This window comes from Asparagus officinalis, chromosome 4 (assembly GCF_001876935.1).
Source record: "Asparagus officinalis chromosome 4, Aspof.V1, whole genome shotgun sequence".
Classification (NCBI taxonomy): domain Eukaryota; kingdom Viridiplantae; phylum Streptophyta; class Magnoliopsida; order Asparagales; family Asparagaceae; genus Asparagus; species Asparagus officinalis.
The window spans coordinates 5,592,343-5,610,696 of NC_033797.1; the positions used below are offsets into that span (position 1 = coordinate 5,592,343).

Below are 18,354 nucleotides of genomic sequence, written 5' to 3' on the forward strand. Positions count from 1 at the left end.
AAAATTACACAAAACACTTTGACTTTTTTAAACTTAAAAACAAACATGATATCTAAAAATTTAAAAACTTGTAATTAACACCCTCAACATTTCAAAAATTATAGAAACAACCTAAAAAGTTTAAATGCTAAATTACATTTATATACTCTGTGTTTCGCTCTTGAAGCAGTTATATACTCTAAGTTACAAAATATAGCAAAAAAATACCCTGAGTTGGCAAAAATTTGCAAGTTAGTACCTTCTGTTAACCAGCTGTGAGAATATTCTCTGGAATATTAATACCCTCAACATTTTAAAAATTATAGAAACAACCTCAAAAATTTAAATGCTAAATTACATTTATATACACTATGTGTTTCGCTCTTGAAGCAGTTATATACCCTAAGTTACAAAATATAGTAAAAAAATACCCTAAGTTGACAAAAATTTACAAGTTAGTACCTTCTGTTAACCAGCTGTGAGAATATTCTCTGGAATATTTCCACGTGCTGGACCTATGACCAACTTGAATACTTCTTACCCTCATTTATTGTATTATTTACTGTATTACCTACACCCCCACCACCTCCCCCACCCGCAAATTAGATTATTTTCATCATCATCATCTTCTTTTTGTGGCCTCCAACTTCTTCTTCCTCTTTAATATGGATAGCAGTAGAAAATAAGAGCTTTCACTATGTTGGGGGGGGGGGGGGGGTTAATTCTTAAGGAGTGACATTATTGTCCTTTCATGTATTTTTTAACACTGTTAACTAAATTTAAATAGTTACCAACTCAGGGTATTTTTTTGCTATGTTTTGTATTAGGGTATATAACTACTACAATAGCAAAACAATAGGGTATATAAGTGTCATTTAGCCATGTTTAAATTACAAAAAAATATTCTAAAATTCAGAGATTTCAAAACTTAGAAACAACATAGATGGATTCTCGGGATTACCATTAGGCACATAGAAATTTAAAATTAGTAAAAAAAATAACCTCAAAGGTACAAAAATTACAAAAACTCTCTCAAAAGTAAAAAAATATTAAAAAAATTCTAAAATTTAAAACTTATAACTGATACACATCAAATTTAGAAATTATCAGCAGATTTCTAAAAATTTAAGTTTTTTAAAAACAACCCAAAATTTTAGTAATTATAAAAATACCTTCAAAATTTTGGAGTTACGAGAAATATTCTAACATTTAAAAACTTGTCACTAATACATGAAACATAAAAATTATAAGCACCAAACTTAAAATTTTCATAAAATACTATCAAAGTTTAAAAATTGTAAAATACACCCTCAAAAGTTTAAATCACAAAAAGGCTGAAATTTGGCAAAGAAAAGAAAAAATGTTTGATATTATTACATTAAGATATAATAGGTTAGCATTAATTTATTGTAATGTATAAATATTTATCTCTAATGTTGATAATATTTATTTATAAAGTAAAAAAAAATACAAGGAGCTATGTATAGAGAAACTATTAGAAAGTTCAGAGATATCCTTTAAAAGAACTAAGTTGTTTTCATTTCAAATGGAGAAGTGAAGGAAATAAACTCAAAATTCAGAAACATTTATGAATCACCTGAATTGACATTGATAAAAAGCATATCGAGCAAAGAAGCACTAACCAAGTTCTCTTTGAAGAACATATTGAACAATTATGTCCTAATTTTTTGAATAAAATCTTTCGAAGTGATTTTCATGAACTCTTTTAAATTTTTTTATATGGTTATGCGGATACTTTTATCATATAAAAGTGTAATAGAGTTAGCATTAATATTTATGTTATGATTTTTTTCTAAAGTCTATCAGTGATTAGCAACAAAATTTATATTCTCTTTAGTTTCATTCTAGCCCACTTTTAATTAATCATCTTGTCTTATTGGCTTTAACTATTCATCCTTTTTTTTATAACATTATCTTTTCAAGTGTTTTTCACTTTTACAACGTTATACCTTCTTAAGTCAAGCTTGGTTTCATGCCGGTCTAAATAATGCGAAAATTCAAATTAGGTTTAGATTATAGTTATTTCTTATCAATTCAATTATTACATAAAAATTTTAAATTTGGTGTAGCCCATTCAAACAAACATTAAAAAAAATCACAATAGTAAAATTTGAAAACATAAGTGAGAAAAACAATCAAGGTGGAATTGAGAAATAAATTTTAGTAAAGAAATAAGTCAAAAATACTTAATCATAATATTTAATCACGTGCATTGCACGTGCATAAATCCAAGTAATGTAAATAACCTCGACACCTATTCTTTAGGATGGCAGATTTAAATAATGTAAATAACCTCGACACCTAATTACAGTGCCGGAGTAGGTGGTTCAGTTGGTTGGTACATTGAGCCTCAGAGTGGGGACGAACTTCAATAGCGGCGAGTCATGTGCTCGAGTTCCTCTCTCAGGTAATTAACCCCCCCTCCCCCCCCTCCCCCCGCCAACACTCGCAGCGTGAACCAGGATTGGTCCCATCCAATTGGATGGGGATGCTTCGTGGCTCAGACCCAAAAAAATTATGGTATAAGAGTGCATATGCAAATAGTACCTGTGAGATGCATTCTAGGTTGGCCAAAGTTGGGCTTGGAGCGTTTTATATTTGGACTGCCTTTCCATGCGATCTACTTGACTCCAGCCCATTAAAAGCCCTTTTGTATTCACATCTGAAACGGTTTCACAAAGGACATCTCTACAAAATCCGACCCGAAACGTAATACCCGATCTAGTATTGTATTACCCTCAATCTAGGGTTTTTTAGCTTCCTCTTTCCTCCCGCCTCCTCTCCTGGAACCTAGGGTTTTTAACTCGAGAAGAAATTTTCAAAATTGTCTCAACAGTTTTTTTTATTAAAAAAAATAGATCTCATTCATTTTTAATTATAGAAATCGATCAACTTTGAGTTAAGTATGGCACTAATTAGTCGGGTTGCCAATCCTGATTAATTAGTAGGTTAATTACAAGCGGGGTTAAGAAACAAGGAATATTTATACTGCTAATTAGGCTACTAATTAGTCGGTGTTCGCTGCCCGACTAATTAGTATCGTAGTTAACTCAAATGGATGGATTTCTATGAATAGGGTGGATTTCTTAAAAAAAAAATTCCGTTGAGGCGATTTTGAAAATTTATTCTCTCATAAAATCCGTCGATTTTCATGAAATTTTTGCTCCAATAACAATGACAGTAGTCATATCCATGGAAGATATCGAAACCAGCGCCCAGCGGGCGGGCATCGATATCTCTTCCGTCGATCTCGACTCCATCACTCTTCCTCGTGGTGAAGATTTCGGAATCGAAAGGTAAAGATTCAAACTTTATTCATTTCAAAATTTGAAGTTCTATTCACAGTTTCTTTTCAACATTTGCAGTGATGACGATGAGGATTTGTATCAAGAGGATCCTCTTGAATTTGAGGGAGGATTTAGAAACATCATCGTTGTTGATAATCTACCAGTTGTCTAGAATTGAGTTGTCTAGAATTGAGAAGGCCTGGGATCAGTTTGTTATTCATGCTGGTGCTTTGACCAAGGTTTTCTAGAATGATCCTCGGCAGATGATGCCTGAGCTTGTTTACAGGCGCCAGAGGTAAGCAATGACTGTCACCTCTGATGAAGTAAATTGAGTTGTACGTTCACTTTCTCAGTTGAACTTGAAGTATGAAAATATATCCATCTAGTGAAATGAATGGATACTTGTGATATCATTAACTATCTATATGTAGCAATTCGCTGGGAAAACTTGTATGGGACATAGGTTTTAATGAAATGATTTGCTTTCATTCTTGAATGATAAGGAATCTCTCTTCTTGTTCGCCATGTCTTTTCTGACCTACCCAAAATGTTACAACCAATGCTTGCAGTTTAAGAAATCCTAATTTCTAACCTTGAAAGTTTAATCCCAATACTAAGCTATCTCGTTAAAAATCTAACAGCCAACTGTTACAGTTGGTCTTAATTCTTTTCAGTGCACAAGTTGCATCCTTCTGTGAATATGAAAATTCATTTTTTTATCGTGACAAAGCCTGGTAGGAGGTGGTCTTCACAGAAGTTCTTGATATTGGCTCTTGTACTCAAGGTCCATCGTGATTTACTATGATGTGAACAGTTGCCAAAGCAATAAACTATGCGGTCAGTGGAAGACCAGGATTCTAATCTGTGGAGCAGATTGCTGTGTTGAATATTATTCTCTTCATATTGCTGTTGTTATAGGTCATCATGTTGTTGATATTATTATTTATTAGACTTCCTATTTTTGTTCATTAAAATTTTGCTTATGAGTTATGCTTAAGTTAGCAAATGACTCTTCCCTTTGTAGATTGTTTCTTAATTTTATTGTGGCCACCATGTGATGTTGGCATTTTCGCTACATCGTTCTCCCTTTGTAGATTGTTTCTTAATTTTATTGTGGCCACCATGTGATGTTGGCATTTTCGCTACATCGTTTTCCTCATGTTGGAACTCTAAAATATCTATTGTGGCCACCATGTGATGTTGGCATTTTCGCTACATCGTTTTCCTCATGTTGGAACTCTAAAATATCTGCTTTGTTGTGGACATCTGAGTTAGTAGCTATTATATTACTCTGGCATCTTGAATCACATGCATTTTCTATCTCATGTTTCTTGTGAGTATATATGGAGTAGTAGTTATTTTACTATGCTTCAAAGTTTGGTAAATTCATATTATTTATTTTTATTATTGCCCTTGATCACTCTAAAGCGACAATAACTAATAATGGGCTTCTCATTTTGCAGTATTGGACTGAGAGTTTTGTCCAGTGGTCTCCTCTTGGGACATACTTGGTTACAGTCCACAGGTAGGGTGCTGCTATCTGGGGAGGTGCTGCTACTTTTAATCGCTTGATGCGCATCCACAGGTTAGCTCTGTTTCTAATAATGTCTTCTTCATGAGTTTTGATTGTATGTATAAACTATACCACATTTTTTTTACGTAAAACAGGTGAAATTGATTGATTTCTCACCTGGGGAGAAATATCTGGTTACATGCGCAGCCATGAGCCCAGTAACCCACGAGATACTCATGTAAGTAGCTTTAATTGTATTAGTCATTTAGTCCGGCCTTTTTCTTGTTTCTCCCTTTTGTATCTCATGATTTCATGGTTTGTTTGACTCAGAGGGTTGTACTGAATATTTTCAATGTTCGAACTGGGTAAATGTTGCGAGACTTAATAGGAAATGCAGATGAGTTTACTACTGGTGGAAGTGGGGTGTTTCTGGAGTTTCCTGGCCCATATTCAGGTAAAATTAACAGTATATCCCTGTCCAAATGCAATATCCTTAGTTTACACTCCCTTATTCCTTGTGTATGTATTCATATATACTTCAGGTGGGGTGGCGTAAAAGAAGACAAGTATTTTGCTAGAATTGGAAAGAATATCACATCTGTGTATGAAACTGGGACTTTCACTCTGATTGATAAGAAGTCTCTCAAGGTTGAGAATGTCGTGGACTTCAGTTGGTCTCCTGCTGACCCTATACTAGCTCTGTTTGTTCCTGAGCTAGGCGGTGGAATCCAACCTGCAAGAGTAAGCTGGAAGTTTTTTTTGTAAGTTATTGTTTTTGCAATAGAATTATCTAATTCTTTTTACCTTCTATAGGTAAGCCTTGTTCAAATTCCTGGTAAAGAGGAACTAAGGCAGAAAAACCTCCTCAGTGTCAGTGATTGCAAAATGTATTGGCAAAGCATGGAGAATCAAGGAAAGAGACATTCCCATTGAGGTCCTAGAGCTCGAGACCAAGACTGAGAAGATTGTTGCATTTGCCTGGGAACCCAAAGGACACAGATTTGCCATTATCCACGGAGATGGCCCACGACCTGACATAAGCTTTTATACTATGAGGACTGCACAGAATGTAGGCCGTGTCCAGAAGCTTACAACTCTCAAGTCCAAGCAGGCTAATGCTCTTTACTGGTTCCCTGGTGGCCGATTTATTGTTCTTGCAGGGCTGAAGGGTTTTTAATGGCCAGTTGGAGTTTTACAATGTTGACGAGCTAGAGACTATGGCCACTGCCCACTGGTGAACATTTTATGGCCACTGACATTGAATGGGACCCTACTGGCCGGTAAAGACTGTTATTTAAAGATTTCTAATTTCCTCCCATAGCCTCGATGCTCTTCTTTTGCAGATGTTGATTTTTGAGTTAATATTTGCGTTTACAGTATCCTTATGCCTCACTTTTCTCATTTATGCCCCTACTGTTCTTGTACTTTTTAAGCACATTTCTTAAGAAAAATTTCGATCAGAATTTGCGAATATGATTAGTGGCCGGCTTGCATCTTTTCTGCACTACATAAATGTTGAAGCTGAGAGGTCTGAGGAAGGGCCATTGTCCTTCCTTACCATACAATCAGCTTTATAATGTTTGGATGACATTAAAAATTTCATGAATGGTGCTAGATTCCTTGTTAGTGAATTGTTACAAAATCCAGAAGACCTATAAGAGATGGATTAACACCTGTCCTCATTTAGGGGTTGATGTTTCGCAGTATGTGGGCTTAAGTTGTAAGCCCAGTTGGAGGTCGCTATGTCTTTGCAGCTGTTTAGGTTATGGCTTTTATAACTGACAGCTTCAGCTTAAACTGAAAAAAAAGGAAGCATTGTGCAGCAGTACTACGAATTGCGACTCACTTTTAAGTTTTAACAATGTAACATAGGGAAACCTGCTCTCTTGGTTCATGCCAGGGGACAGCCTTCATATAAACTTCAGATGAAAGGGAAATGCATCAAAGCTTTCAATAAGGAACTGCAGTTCAAAAGCTGGGTAATCAAGTCAATATGACATTTTTAAGCACTTCGTAATTTAAAATTTTAACACTAGGTTGTTATAACCTCTTTTGTGAAACTTATTTGTTATCATGTGAATCATATACTATAAACACCTTTGCATCTATAGGTATGTTGCAACCTCTGTTGAGCGAACAAGACAGGAAGAAGAGGAAGATGCTGCAAGAAGAATGGGTTGCCAAATGGAAGAAAACGCACGAGGAAGACAGAACTGAGGATACAGCTTAGAGATGGAGAGGCGAGCAATGAAGAGGAAGAGTATGAAGCTAAAGAAGTGGAAGTTGAGGAGGTTTTGGAGGTTCAAGAGGAAGTCAGATAGCAGGAGTTTGAGTAGGACCACTATTTGTTTTAATGTTTTCTTTGGAAGTTAAAAATCGAGATATGGCAATATTTTACTTGAACTATTTCTTTTTCGAGGCCAGGTGATGCAGTCTTTTTGTTCTGTTGCTGATGCATATTGTCCTGTTTATCTAATGTGTGTGGATCTCTACCTTTCATAAAAATGATTGCCTCGCCATCATGTTCATGTTTACTATATTCAAGTATTTTCAATTCTTAAGTATAGTTTATGACGATTACCTGCTATACTGTTCTGATTATTGGTTAATCTGTTTGATCCGTAGTATCGCCCAATTGTGCGTAGGCGCCTTTTGTTGTTGCGGATTGATCCCTTGTATTGTTGCGTATAATCGTGCGGCTCGAACCCCACAATTGCATCGAAACGGCGCAAACAAACACTCGGAAACAAAGGGGCGGTCGACCGAACTGCAGGCGATGATCAGTCAGAATATCAAGTACAAGCTGTCTACGTTCATCCAGAAATATGTTTATCTGCTGATATGCTCTCACATGCCAGAGTTTTACTCTCGATGTTTTTAACACCTAAACCTTGTAAATATGCTGCTGCGAACATGACTTTTTTTTCCCAACAATGAATGCCAAAATCCTTACCTTTTCCTTTCGAGTGGAAACTAGAAACTTGAAAGTCCACAGTAGCTAATAAAAGAGCTATTTTCACAAGAAAAGTGAATTACAAAACATCAACTAGAAGTGATTCAGAAAAGACTTCTCTGAATGATTGCAAAAACACGCCTCAACGGACATCTTAACAAATTTGGTCTCTAAAATCGACAAAATTCACTATCAAGAATTTACAATCTGAATGATCAGAAAAAAAAAAAAAAAAAAAATTCTCTGGTCACAGTTTTCACCCCGCCAGCGGAAAAAAAAAAAAAAAAAAAAAAAAATTCTCTGGTCACAGTTTTCACCCCGCCAGCGTCAACCACCTTTTAACCTCCTCGCCCCTTTCTTCGTTACGTCACAATTCCTGACATTTGGAACACAAGAAATCCACCCTAAAGGAACCAATGCAGCTAAAATTTGCACTATAATCCCCAAAGGCAAGCTCGAATAATCCCCAGAACTTACTCCAATGAAAGAAGCCAGTCCAACACCAAAAATACCACTGAATATCGATGATAAACACAACACCGAAGCAAAAAATGCAAACAAAGACCCCTCACACCCAGATGGACATAATCTCGAGAAAAGTACTGTAAAAGGAAGGATCTTAAACTGCGCTATAGCCTCTGCTAAAGCCGAGAAACACAAGACATATATTTCATTAGAAATCCCCAATATAAGGTTGAATTGCTTCGCTAAACACAAGTCCAATAGGAAGGAGAGAGCATACACTGTTTGTACTCCAAATATAAGACTCCTCATAGGTATCCTCTTTAAATATCGGTTATAGATAACAGTGGCTGAGAGAACCATGAGCTGACCCATAACTTTAGAAAGACCAATAATCGAAGGATCAAGATTTAGACATTGGGTCTGAAAACAAAACGAGGATCCAGATAGAAGAGGAACAAGGGCAGTAGAGGCCACAATCCATAAGAGAGGATAGAAAATCCTCTCCTCGTTGATAGCTGTGACCAATTCGGAGAACTGTTTGCTGAGATTTTCTGATATTGACCTTTGAACGAGATCTGGGGAGGGAAGTGAAATTTCTTTGGTGTTTAAAGATAGAGCTAATTGGATGGTGAGCAGAAGAGCAAAGGTGAAGAACATGGATTTTGGTTCTTGGGTTTTTAGTAGGAAAAATCCACCAGAGAGATTGCCTAATAGTGCTCCAGCTGCTAGTGCTATGAAAGCATAGGATTGAAGCTCGCCTGCCTTCTGGGTTTTGCTGAACTCAGCAACAAGGGCGTCCCCCACTACCTCTGTTACTGATGCTCCGAGATTGCTCAGCAAAATGCATGCCATCTGAGTGGGAAAAGTCTCTCCCGTGGTTGGAATTAATGCAAGTGTGCCCCAAGATAAAGCCTGTAAAAGTACTGGAAAATGCATTGAAGTTAGCACAGGATTTTAATACTGCAAATACATATTTCTTCATTTAGTCGTTTTGAATGGAAATTCTCAAATTATTACTTGACGTTCTTAAATGATTTGGAGTCGCGGACAACTTAAATGAGTAGTGACAATTTTGGATGTTAAGGGGAACTGATGGTATAGATGGAAGAAGTAATGTACAATTTACCCTTGCAGAAAAACAATAGGAGCTTAGCAACACCAGGTTCTCTTTAATTATTAGAAGCATGAAGTTGTAGGAAGAAGATTAAAATTCCATCTTGATGCCTTTTCACACTGAATCAAGAGAAGACAGTATCGAGTAAAATCTATTTGCCTTTCCATTTTTAGTTCATGTCAAAAAAAGAAAGACAGGCAATACCACTGACGGTTTCTGCACTAACATAGACAAACTAGAAACAAATCCCAGAAATCATGGTGAAGAGAACCATTCAGAATGTGAACTTGACCCTTTGTTCAATGTTCACAGACTGGGGTATTTAACGTATAAAATCTTGATATCAAAAAAAATGATATTGATAGTAAGTTCTTAAATAGATTTTACCGTATAAGATTTGAGCTCATTGGAAACTCATATGACAATTGTAACCATAACTTCAAGTCACATTCCAACTTTAACAGGATAATTTTTTCTGTTGAAGGTGATTTAGCTACCACAAAAAGAATTGAAGATTATAACTGCAACTATTATATTCTTACTATTTGCTCTCTGACATGCACGTAAAATTTTTAACACTGGCTCGTCGAGAAATCTTCATATTTGTACAGCCCCAGTTGACTTTCTACAACGTTGCCTCTCATCTCTTCCATTCAAAGGCTTCTCCTCGTAGTCATTTACTACCTTACGTTTTTACCTTTCTTAGTTCTACCACTTCATTAATATTCTTTCTCCCTCTCAAGATGCCATTCGTGCATGTATGACAGTTTCATTTATCCCAACCATTTAATTTCCTGTAGGCTTATAGTCAATGTACCACCATTTAGTCCCAAATGCACATACTGATAATATAACATTCAAAAAGAACCTCCAGTTACATCATCAAGACTCCGATTCCATCCATCTAGTTTTCATTTGACTTTTGTAAGTCTACTCAAATAAAATGGCCATGCCTAGGTACCTATAATCAAAATTGATTACTCTGAATACCAAGAATGAGAAGATGCTACTAGCATCAATCATTTTTTATTTTTTATTTTATTTTTTGAAAAAAGGGATGGAGTCAAAAAAACTCCAGCCCAATTCATTACATTAGCAATTTTTATTACTATTTTTTTTAGTATCAGTCAATTTTAGCCTTTAACTTCGTCAATGTTGTGCTTTATTTTTATTGCCAGTACTGCCTGCTCCAAGCTAGGATAAGGAACGAGGGTTGCATTTGTGAAAACGGCGAAGGAATTGAGGAAAAGAATTGAGAAAAATGTGTAAAATAAGCAAGACAGACTTCACCACCTGGGGTAGTGTCTGCCACACCCAGGTGGCAGAATCTGCCCTGTTTGTCATAGGTGTGGTGTCTGCCACACCCTAGTGTGACAGAATCTGTCATGTTTACCATGAGTGTGGTGTGTGCCACAACAGAGTGTGACAGACTCGTTTTTAGAATCCTAATATGTTTGGGATTGTGTTTTGTTATAAATAGAGACATTTTTAGGGTTTCTTTGACTTTGATTGGGCTTTGATTAAGCATTGATTGGGGGATATTTGGAACACAGAAAAGAGATATTTTTGAGCTATTGGTTAGCATTTTATTTTGAAGAGAATTAGAGATTTGTTGGTGAGATTAGTTACTTGTTTTGAGTGATTTGTAATCTCAGTTTGTACTATTCTTCACTATTAGTAAAAATTCATCCCCTTCTTGCCCCGTGGACGTAGGCAACTTGTAATAGCCAACAAAAATATAAATAAATAAATAAATAAAATAATTAAAAAAAATCTTGTGGCGGAGATTTTCTCCACCGCTTTACCAAGTTGGTAAAAGTTCACCGCACTCCCAACAGTATTTAAGGGAGGAAAATGTGATAAATTCGGGTAAAAAAAGAAGAAGAAGAAGAAGAAGAAGAAGGAGGAGACAGTGAAGGAAAAAGGAAAAATCTAAGGTAATTTAATTTCTATTTCCTTTTATCTAATTAGTTTCTAATAGGATAGTGATTATGATCAACAAGTTTAATTTTTGAAATACCTATTAAGATGGTATGGAAAAAGGAAATAACTAACCCCTAGATCCGGCAAGGACCTCGTCGTCGGTCGCTCTTGGTCGCCGACGGTTTCCTCGTCGCCGTCCTGCAGCCATGGCGAGAGCGAGAGAGAGAGAGAGAGAGGAGAAGAAAACCGAATGAAAAAAAGAAGAAGAACAGAGGAAGAGGAACGGAAAAAAAAAGAAGAAGAACAGAGGAAGAGGAACGGAAAAAAAAAGAAGAAAAAAAAAGAAAAGGAACGAAGAAAGGAGGAGGAGGAAGATGATCAGTTGGGTTAATATTAAAGGAATGAATTTTATAAAAAGACCCTTAGTTATTTTTGACTTTGCTTATAAAACCCTCTTGAGTGGAAAATAGAATTTTGTGACCTAAGAATTCATTCTAAGTCCCTAAAAGCCACAAAATTTTGTAAGTAAACCCTAACAGAGAAAGCTAAAATCATATGTGAATAGAATAATTACATATAAACCCCTGTCTTATCATAAATTACTAGAAAGTCCAAAAGCTAGTATATGAGAGTTATAAAATTTTGATAAATTGCTAAAATTAACAATAAGCTCATATGTACTGTAGAATTTAATCATTATTGATTATATTTGAATTTATTAGACTCTAGATTATGAATTGATTTACCTATAATATATGTTTGTTCTGAATTAATAATTAGTCATATATCTTACATTATAGGTTCTGGTTGATATTCGGGAGACTAATATTTTGAGAAAGTCGTGACCACTAAATGTGAGTTCATTTCTCACTAGTATTTTTATAATATGAAATTGCATGAGTTTTATATTTGATTTATCTTGTGATGAAATAAATAAATAAATAATATGTCTTTTCATGTATATTAAAGATTTGACCTATGTCTATTGTGGTCTATCCTAAAATACGATGTTAGCCTCGTACGATATATGAAAAGCAAATTTGATTTCTATATAAAATATGAAAAAATAAATTTGGCTCTCATGTAATTTTCAAATACTTGTGGACTTTGTTTTATCTAAAAGTTTTTGATAAAATATTTGGAATGTATTTCAACAGTTTAACGGATTCAAAGATTTTATGTGACTTAGTATCTGATAAAAGAAAAGTAGATATCCATAAACTGTTTTAACTGAAATGAGAAGCTTTACTTTGTCAAGTTCATTTGTAAATGTTTGTAAATTCTGATATGCAAAGTATTACTCATTTGACATGTGATCTCGATGTTTTCAAACCCTCAAATAGTCCACTATGGATTGTTTCTGCCTGTCATATGGTGAATGCACTTTTATTTGGCTCTTCTGTATTGACCCTTTTGTATTGTCCCTTCTGAAATTTATTCTGACCCATCTGTATTTGGCCAGTAACCTATGACAGTGTTAGGTGCATTCGATTCCCGAGAATTATCTGTTATCTGATGCGGTTTACGCATTCCCTTGCTACTGGTCTAAAATTCGTAGCCTTAGTGTGACCTATGTGGTGACTTTTACATTCATGAATAACTCATCGAGAAATAAGATTTTTGATAATTGTTTGTGAAATTGAGAAAACAACAATTCTCTGATTTTGTACAAATTAGTAGTTCTTTTCCTTCTTAATGTTTACCTTGATTCAAAAAAGGTTTGATTCCAAGAAATTTCACAGTTTATTCAGTTGCATATAAGAAAGAAAATATAATTGTTGTATTCTTTCTTAAAGACGACAATATTATGATATTTGGATCGTATTCTGCTATCTGTGAATTTCTCATGCAAAACTTAAAATTTGTTAATTTCTGAGAACTATTCTTATAACTATTTTGTTAGTTATCTAGGAACTCTAGTGAGAAATGTTCTCACTGAGCACTAGCTCATTCCGTTGTTTTTAAATTTTTTCAGATCCGGCGTAGCTTCATAGTAGCCGAACTTTTGGTTTGAGCTTTTGGCTGAGAGACGTTATATGGATAGCCTTTTCTTGTTGATGTTACCTTCAGCACATTTTGTTTTGTTTTGTAAAAATGCTTATAACGGTGAGCTTGTGGGCTGTAAGTACCGATCATATATATATAGTTGCTCTGATTTTTATCATTAGCAGGTTTATGAATATTTTGAAAATAAACTATGTGATATGAGTTGATAGGCTTAACTCGTGCATAAGACTTCTCTCGTGCACGGGTCGCTGCTGTCGCGTACCCCGTATTTTATGAATTTTCGCTGCAGATTTCGGGGCGTGACAGTAAGGTGGTATCATAGCATTGGTTTTGACGTTAGAAACCTTGTAGGACACGCTATCATAGAATATATGCGCTAGATGAGTGTTAGCGTATGGATCAATTATGTGATATATATGTCTGTATACATATGTATATACATGTATGCATATAAATATTTTATAGTAAAGCCTTTTAGGTTCATTAAGGAGTGTTTAGATGTTTTTTATAGTAAAGCCTTTTAGGTTCATTAAGGAGTGTTTAGATGTTTATTTTGTTTTACTTTGTCCTTTTCTTTAGTGAACTAATGGATGGTTCCCTTTTTTGTAGGATGACGGGAACCGATTCATCTTCCAGTTCGTCATCTACCCTGTACAGCCCTGTGATTTCTGTAGATAGCTCCTGGGAACGCAGCTTAAGAGACTGGGGATACACTTCTGATGAAACTGATCCGAACTTGATAATGGCTAACCATATGATCCCCGACTCACCGGAGGTCGAACCCGTAGAAGTTGTTATGATAGATTCATCTGAGTCTGAGCTTGATCATGCTGAGGATGAAGATCTCGTGGTAGAAGTTGTTCCAATTGATTCATCACCTTCAGAAATTATTATGATTTCATCCGACCCCTCTGACATGAGGTCCCTTGTAGCTCAGATTCCTAGTGTCGACCAAAGATTTGCCCCCTCTGAGGGTGAGTCGAGTAACCTAGGCATTGGTTCAGAGCTCGACCTTGAAAGATGGGGGACTAGTGACATAGATCCAGATCCAATGTCCGATTCTGTTGATGGCCAAGACTCAGAGAAGACTGAACCAACTGAGGAGAAGTCTAGTTCCAGTAGCTCCTCTTCATCAGGGAAATAGAGCATAACTGTTAGGGTAATTTTGTAATATCAGTATATGGGTTCTCATAGTCACTCTTTTGATTTATGTAGGACAGTTTGGTAGAAAATATGTATATATAAACCCATATACTCAGATATATGTATGGACTAAAAAAGTTAAATATTAATAATATACTTTTGGTTTGTAAATACTGACTTGTGATATTATGTTGAGCAATGATTGAGTTCCTAATTACTTAAATTACATATATGTGACTGACTTAGGAATTTTTCCTTGTATAATAGTTGACTGAAATATTTTATTATTTATAGGAAGCTATGACTTCAGGTAATGAGCAAACCCTCCTAACGGAGATAGGGATCTAAATCAGACGATAGGTGAAATGATGAGATCTAGAATTGCTCGTGCATCCACCTCCGGAAACTCAATAGACAATAATGCATTGATGGATCTGCTGCAAGCGGTGACATCTGTAGTCACCAGACAACAAGATCAAATTGATCGTAATCGGACGAATGGTCAAAATGAGGAGCACCCAAAATTAAGAAGTGACATGGGAGAATTCAAGAAACTATCTCCACCCAGTTTTGAGGGAACAACTGATCCTATGATTGCTGAGCACCGGATCACAGAAACGGAAAAGGTCTTCACATACATGAGATGCCCTGAAGAGGAGAAGGTTGATTATGCAGTATACATGTTAAAAGACCGCGCTTACGGGTGGTGGCAAATGCAGATCAGGACGTTGGGACAGAAAGCATACAAGTTATCAAGGGAGGAGTTTAAAAAGATTTTTTATGAAAAGTATTTTCCTTCAACTGTTCGCAAACAAAAAGAACAAGAGTTTCAAAAATTAGAGCAAGGTGACAAGACAGTAGCTGAATATAAAGAAAAGTTCACTTATTTATCAAAATTTGCCACTCACTTGTTGGGTGAGGAGGAGGATCGAGCACGTCGCTTCGAAGAAGGGCTTCGACCGGACATTCGGAAGACGGTCAGTGCATTTGAACTCCCTACATATGAAGAAGTATTAAAGAAGGCCTTATTAATTGAGAAAAATAAAATTGATACAAAACCAAAGAATAAGGCGAGCAGCTCCTACCCAAAGAAGCGGTTCTGGCAAGATAATTGCGGTGGAAGATAAAAAAATTGGAAAAATAAAAAACAGAATTTTGGACGTAGAGAGGAGCAATATCCTAACCAGAAAACTTTGAGATGTGATGTTTGTCATAAACTGGGGCATGAAGTGAAAAATTGTTAGAGAAATACCGAAGCTTGTTTGAGATGTGGTCAGAAAGATCACAAAATAGCAAATTGTCCCCTACAACAATCATCTCGGAATACCTTCCAGTCTGGCCAGTCCAGTGGTTGTTTTCAGCAAAAGTTGAATTTGTTGTCGAATTCATTATATCTTCGGTTGATTACAATAAATTAAAAAAAAACAGCTTTTTTATAAGACTCTTTTACACAACAAAAAGAAAACTACAACTCTTGAGAAAATAAACGCATGATCGTTGTTTGGATCACTGCTTTCGTGGATTCTTTGCCTGTGCCGGGAGCGCGTTAGCTCGTGGACCACCGAATCACAAATCGTGAAGAGGGGTTTACTGATTCTTCCTTCGTTATCGAAGTTAGAAATTGAAACGATATCTTATCGAAGTAAGATAGTCGTTCTTCTTGACTTAGATCTCTGCTCTCTCTGCTCTGGAATGCTCTAACAAATGCTCGATCTGATCACCCCCCTGGAAAAATGGCCTTAGGAGGGTATTTATAACCTCCAAGAACAGTTGGTAGAAAACAGGTTCGCGAGACAGTGTTTGCTGTCTCGCTGGGCGAGACAGTGTTTGCTGTCTCGCTGGGCGAGACAGTGTTTGCTGTCTCGCTGGGCGAGACAATGTTTGCTGTCTCGACCCGCGAAACAGTAAATACTGTCTCGGAAACAGTAACCGCAGGCAGTTTTCGTTTTAACTGCCTTCCCACGTTTCAAACTCCGTTATTTTGGCAGTTATCCACGTGATTCTCGCCCACGACGTTTCCCACGTTCTTGAACAGTTAGTGGCCACATGTAGGACAGTTGCAAAGGTAGGTTTGACCATCTGAAAGCTGTCTCACGTGCGAGACAGTAAATTCTGTCTCGCACGGCGAGACAGCAAAGACTGTCTCGCGTGGGCGAGACAGCAAAGACTGGCTCGCGTGGGCGAGACAGAAAGTCTGTCTCGGCCCGCGAGACAGTAAAGACTGGTCTCGCACGGCGAGACAGTAAAGACTGTCTTCGCACGGCGAGACAGTCAAGTCTGTCTCGCGTGCGAGACAGTAAAGACTTGTGTTCTTCTGCCTTTTTGGATGATTTCCTCTTGAGCTGTATTTGGATATCTTTCAGCATTTTTTGACGCCTACAGTGGTGGGAACAAGCATCCTCAACCCAATGCCCGAGTTTATTCTCTAACTGAGAAGGAAGCAGAAGCAAACAAAGATGTGGTGACAGGTACGCTAACTTTTGCGTCGGTTCATGCTCGAGTACTATTTGATTCTGGTGCATCGCATTCCTTTATTGTTGCACAGTTTGTTAAGAGAAACAAATTACCATGTGATACCCTACAACAAGAATTGCTTGGTAGTACAACTGGGGCATGAAGTGAAAAATTGTTAGAGAAATACCGGAGCTTGTTTGAGATGTGGTCAGAAAGATCACAAAATAGCAAATTGTCCCCTACAACAATCATCTCGGAATACCTTCCAGTCTGGCCAGTCCAGTGGTGGGAACAAGCATCCTCAACCCAAGGCCCGAGTTTATTCTCTAACTGAGAAGGAAGCAGAAGCAAACAAAGATGTGGTGACAGGTACGCTAACTTTTGCGTCGGTTCATGCTCGAGTACTATTTGATTCTGGTGCATCGCATTCCTTTATTGCTGCACAGTTTGTTAAGAGAAACAAATTATCATGTGATACCCTACAACAAGAATTGCTTGTTAGTACACCTGGGGGTAGTATATTGGTATCAAATCAAGGTTGTAGGGGTAAAATTTATATTCTCGACAAGGAACTTCCCGTAGAATTAGTGATGCTAGAAATGCATGATTTCAATATCATATTGGGGATGGATTGGTTATCCTTAAATCATGCTTCTATTTTATGTCGAGAAAAGAAAGTAGTATTTAAATTTCCTGGTCAACCAAAATTTTGTTTTGAGGGCGAAAAGTCTCAACCACCCTTAAAAATCATCTCAGCCCTTAAAGCACATCGAGCGCTGAGGAGTGGATGTATGAGTTATTTGGCTTCAGTTGAGATGGTTGATGATGGAAAACCAAGCTTGGAAGAGATACCAATTGTCCGAGAATTTCCAGAGGTATTTCTAGAAGAACTTCCAGGAATACCCCCAGATAGAGAAATTGAATTTTCAATTGACCTAGTACCTGGTATGAGTCCCATTTCTAAGGCTCCTTATCGAATGGCACCTGCTGAATTGAGAGAACTCAAGACACAACTGCAAGAACTTTTAGATAAAGGCTTTATTTGGCCGAGTGTATTACCCTGGGATACACCAGTGTTATTTGTAAAGAAGAAAGATGAAAGTATGAGATTGTGTATTGATTTCCGTGAATTGAATAAGGTAACCATTCGGAACAAGTATCCATTACCAAGAATTGATGATCTATTTGATCAACTGCAAGGAGCTCAAGTATTTTCCAAAATTGATCTCCGTTCTGGTTACTATCAGTTAAAGATCAAGCCAGAAGATGTGTCAAAAACTGTATTTCGAACCCGCTATGGTCATTATGAATTTTTGGTTTTACCATTCGGGCTTACAAATGCACCTGCAGCATTTATGGATCTTATGAACAGGGTATTTAAACCTTTCTTGGATCAGTTTGTTGTGGTATTTATTGATGATATTCTGATATACTCAAGAAGTAAAGAAGAACATGAAGAACACTTGAGACAGGTGTTGCACACATTAAAAAAAGA

General features: G+C 36.6%; 1 protein-coding gene, 1 long non-coding RNA gene and 1 pseudogene across 3 annotated transcripts; 2 read left to right on the plus strand and 1 right to left on the minus strand.

The window, feature by feature from the left end:
* Window positions 3,160-6,084, plus strand: LOC109838109 (annotated as a pseudogene).
* LOC109836448 lies at window positions 6,090-7,118 on the plus strand. Its single transcript, XR_002245963.1, has 2 exons — window positions 6,090-6,779; window positions 6,912-7,118. It is a non-coding gene; the product is annotated as an uncharacterized LOC109836448 (long non-coding RNA).
* On the minus strand, window positions 8,032-17,142 carry LOC109836449 (probable folate-biopterin transporter 8, chloroplastic). Of its 2 annotated transcripts, none has more exons than XM_020404342.1 (2): window positions 17,122-17,142; window positions 8,032-9,141 (listed from the first exon to the last, which is right to left on the minus strand). In XM_020404342.1, the coding sequence occupies exon 2, from the start codon at window positions 9,068-9,070 to the stop codon at window positions 8,081-8,083; it is 990 nt and encodes a 329-aa protein (XP_020259931.1). In that variant the 5' UTR covers window positions 9,071-9,141; window positions 17,122-17,142; the 3' UTR covers window positions 8,032-8,080. The 2 variants fall into 2 exon arrangements, with proteins under 2 accessions (XP_020259931.1, XP_020259932.1); XM_020404343.1 differs by lacking the exon at window positions 17,122-17,142 and adding an exon at window positions 15,314-15,400.

Bases quoted from the DNA above. Each gene is read 5' to 3' on its own strand.
- LOC109836449 (XM_020404342.1), bottom strand. From the start codon at position 9,070: ATGGCATGCATTTTGCTGAGCAATCTCGGAGCATCAGTAACAGAGGTA.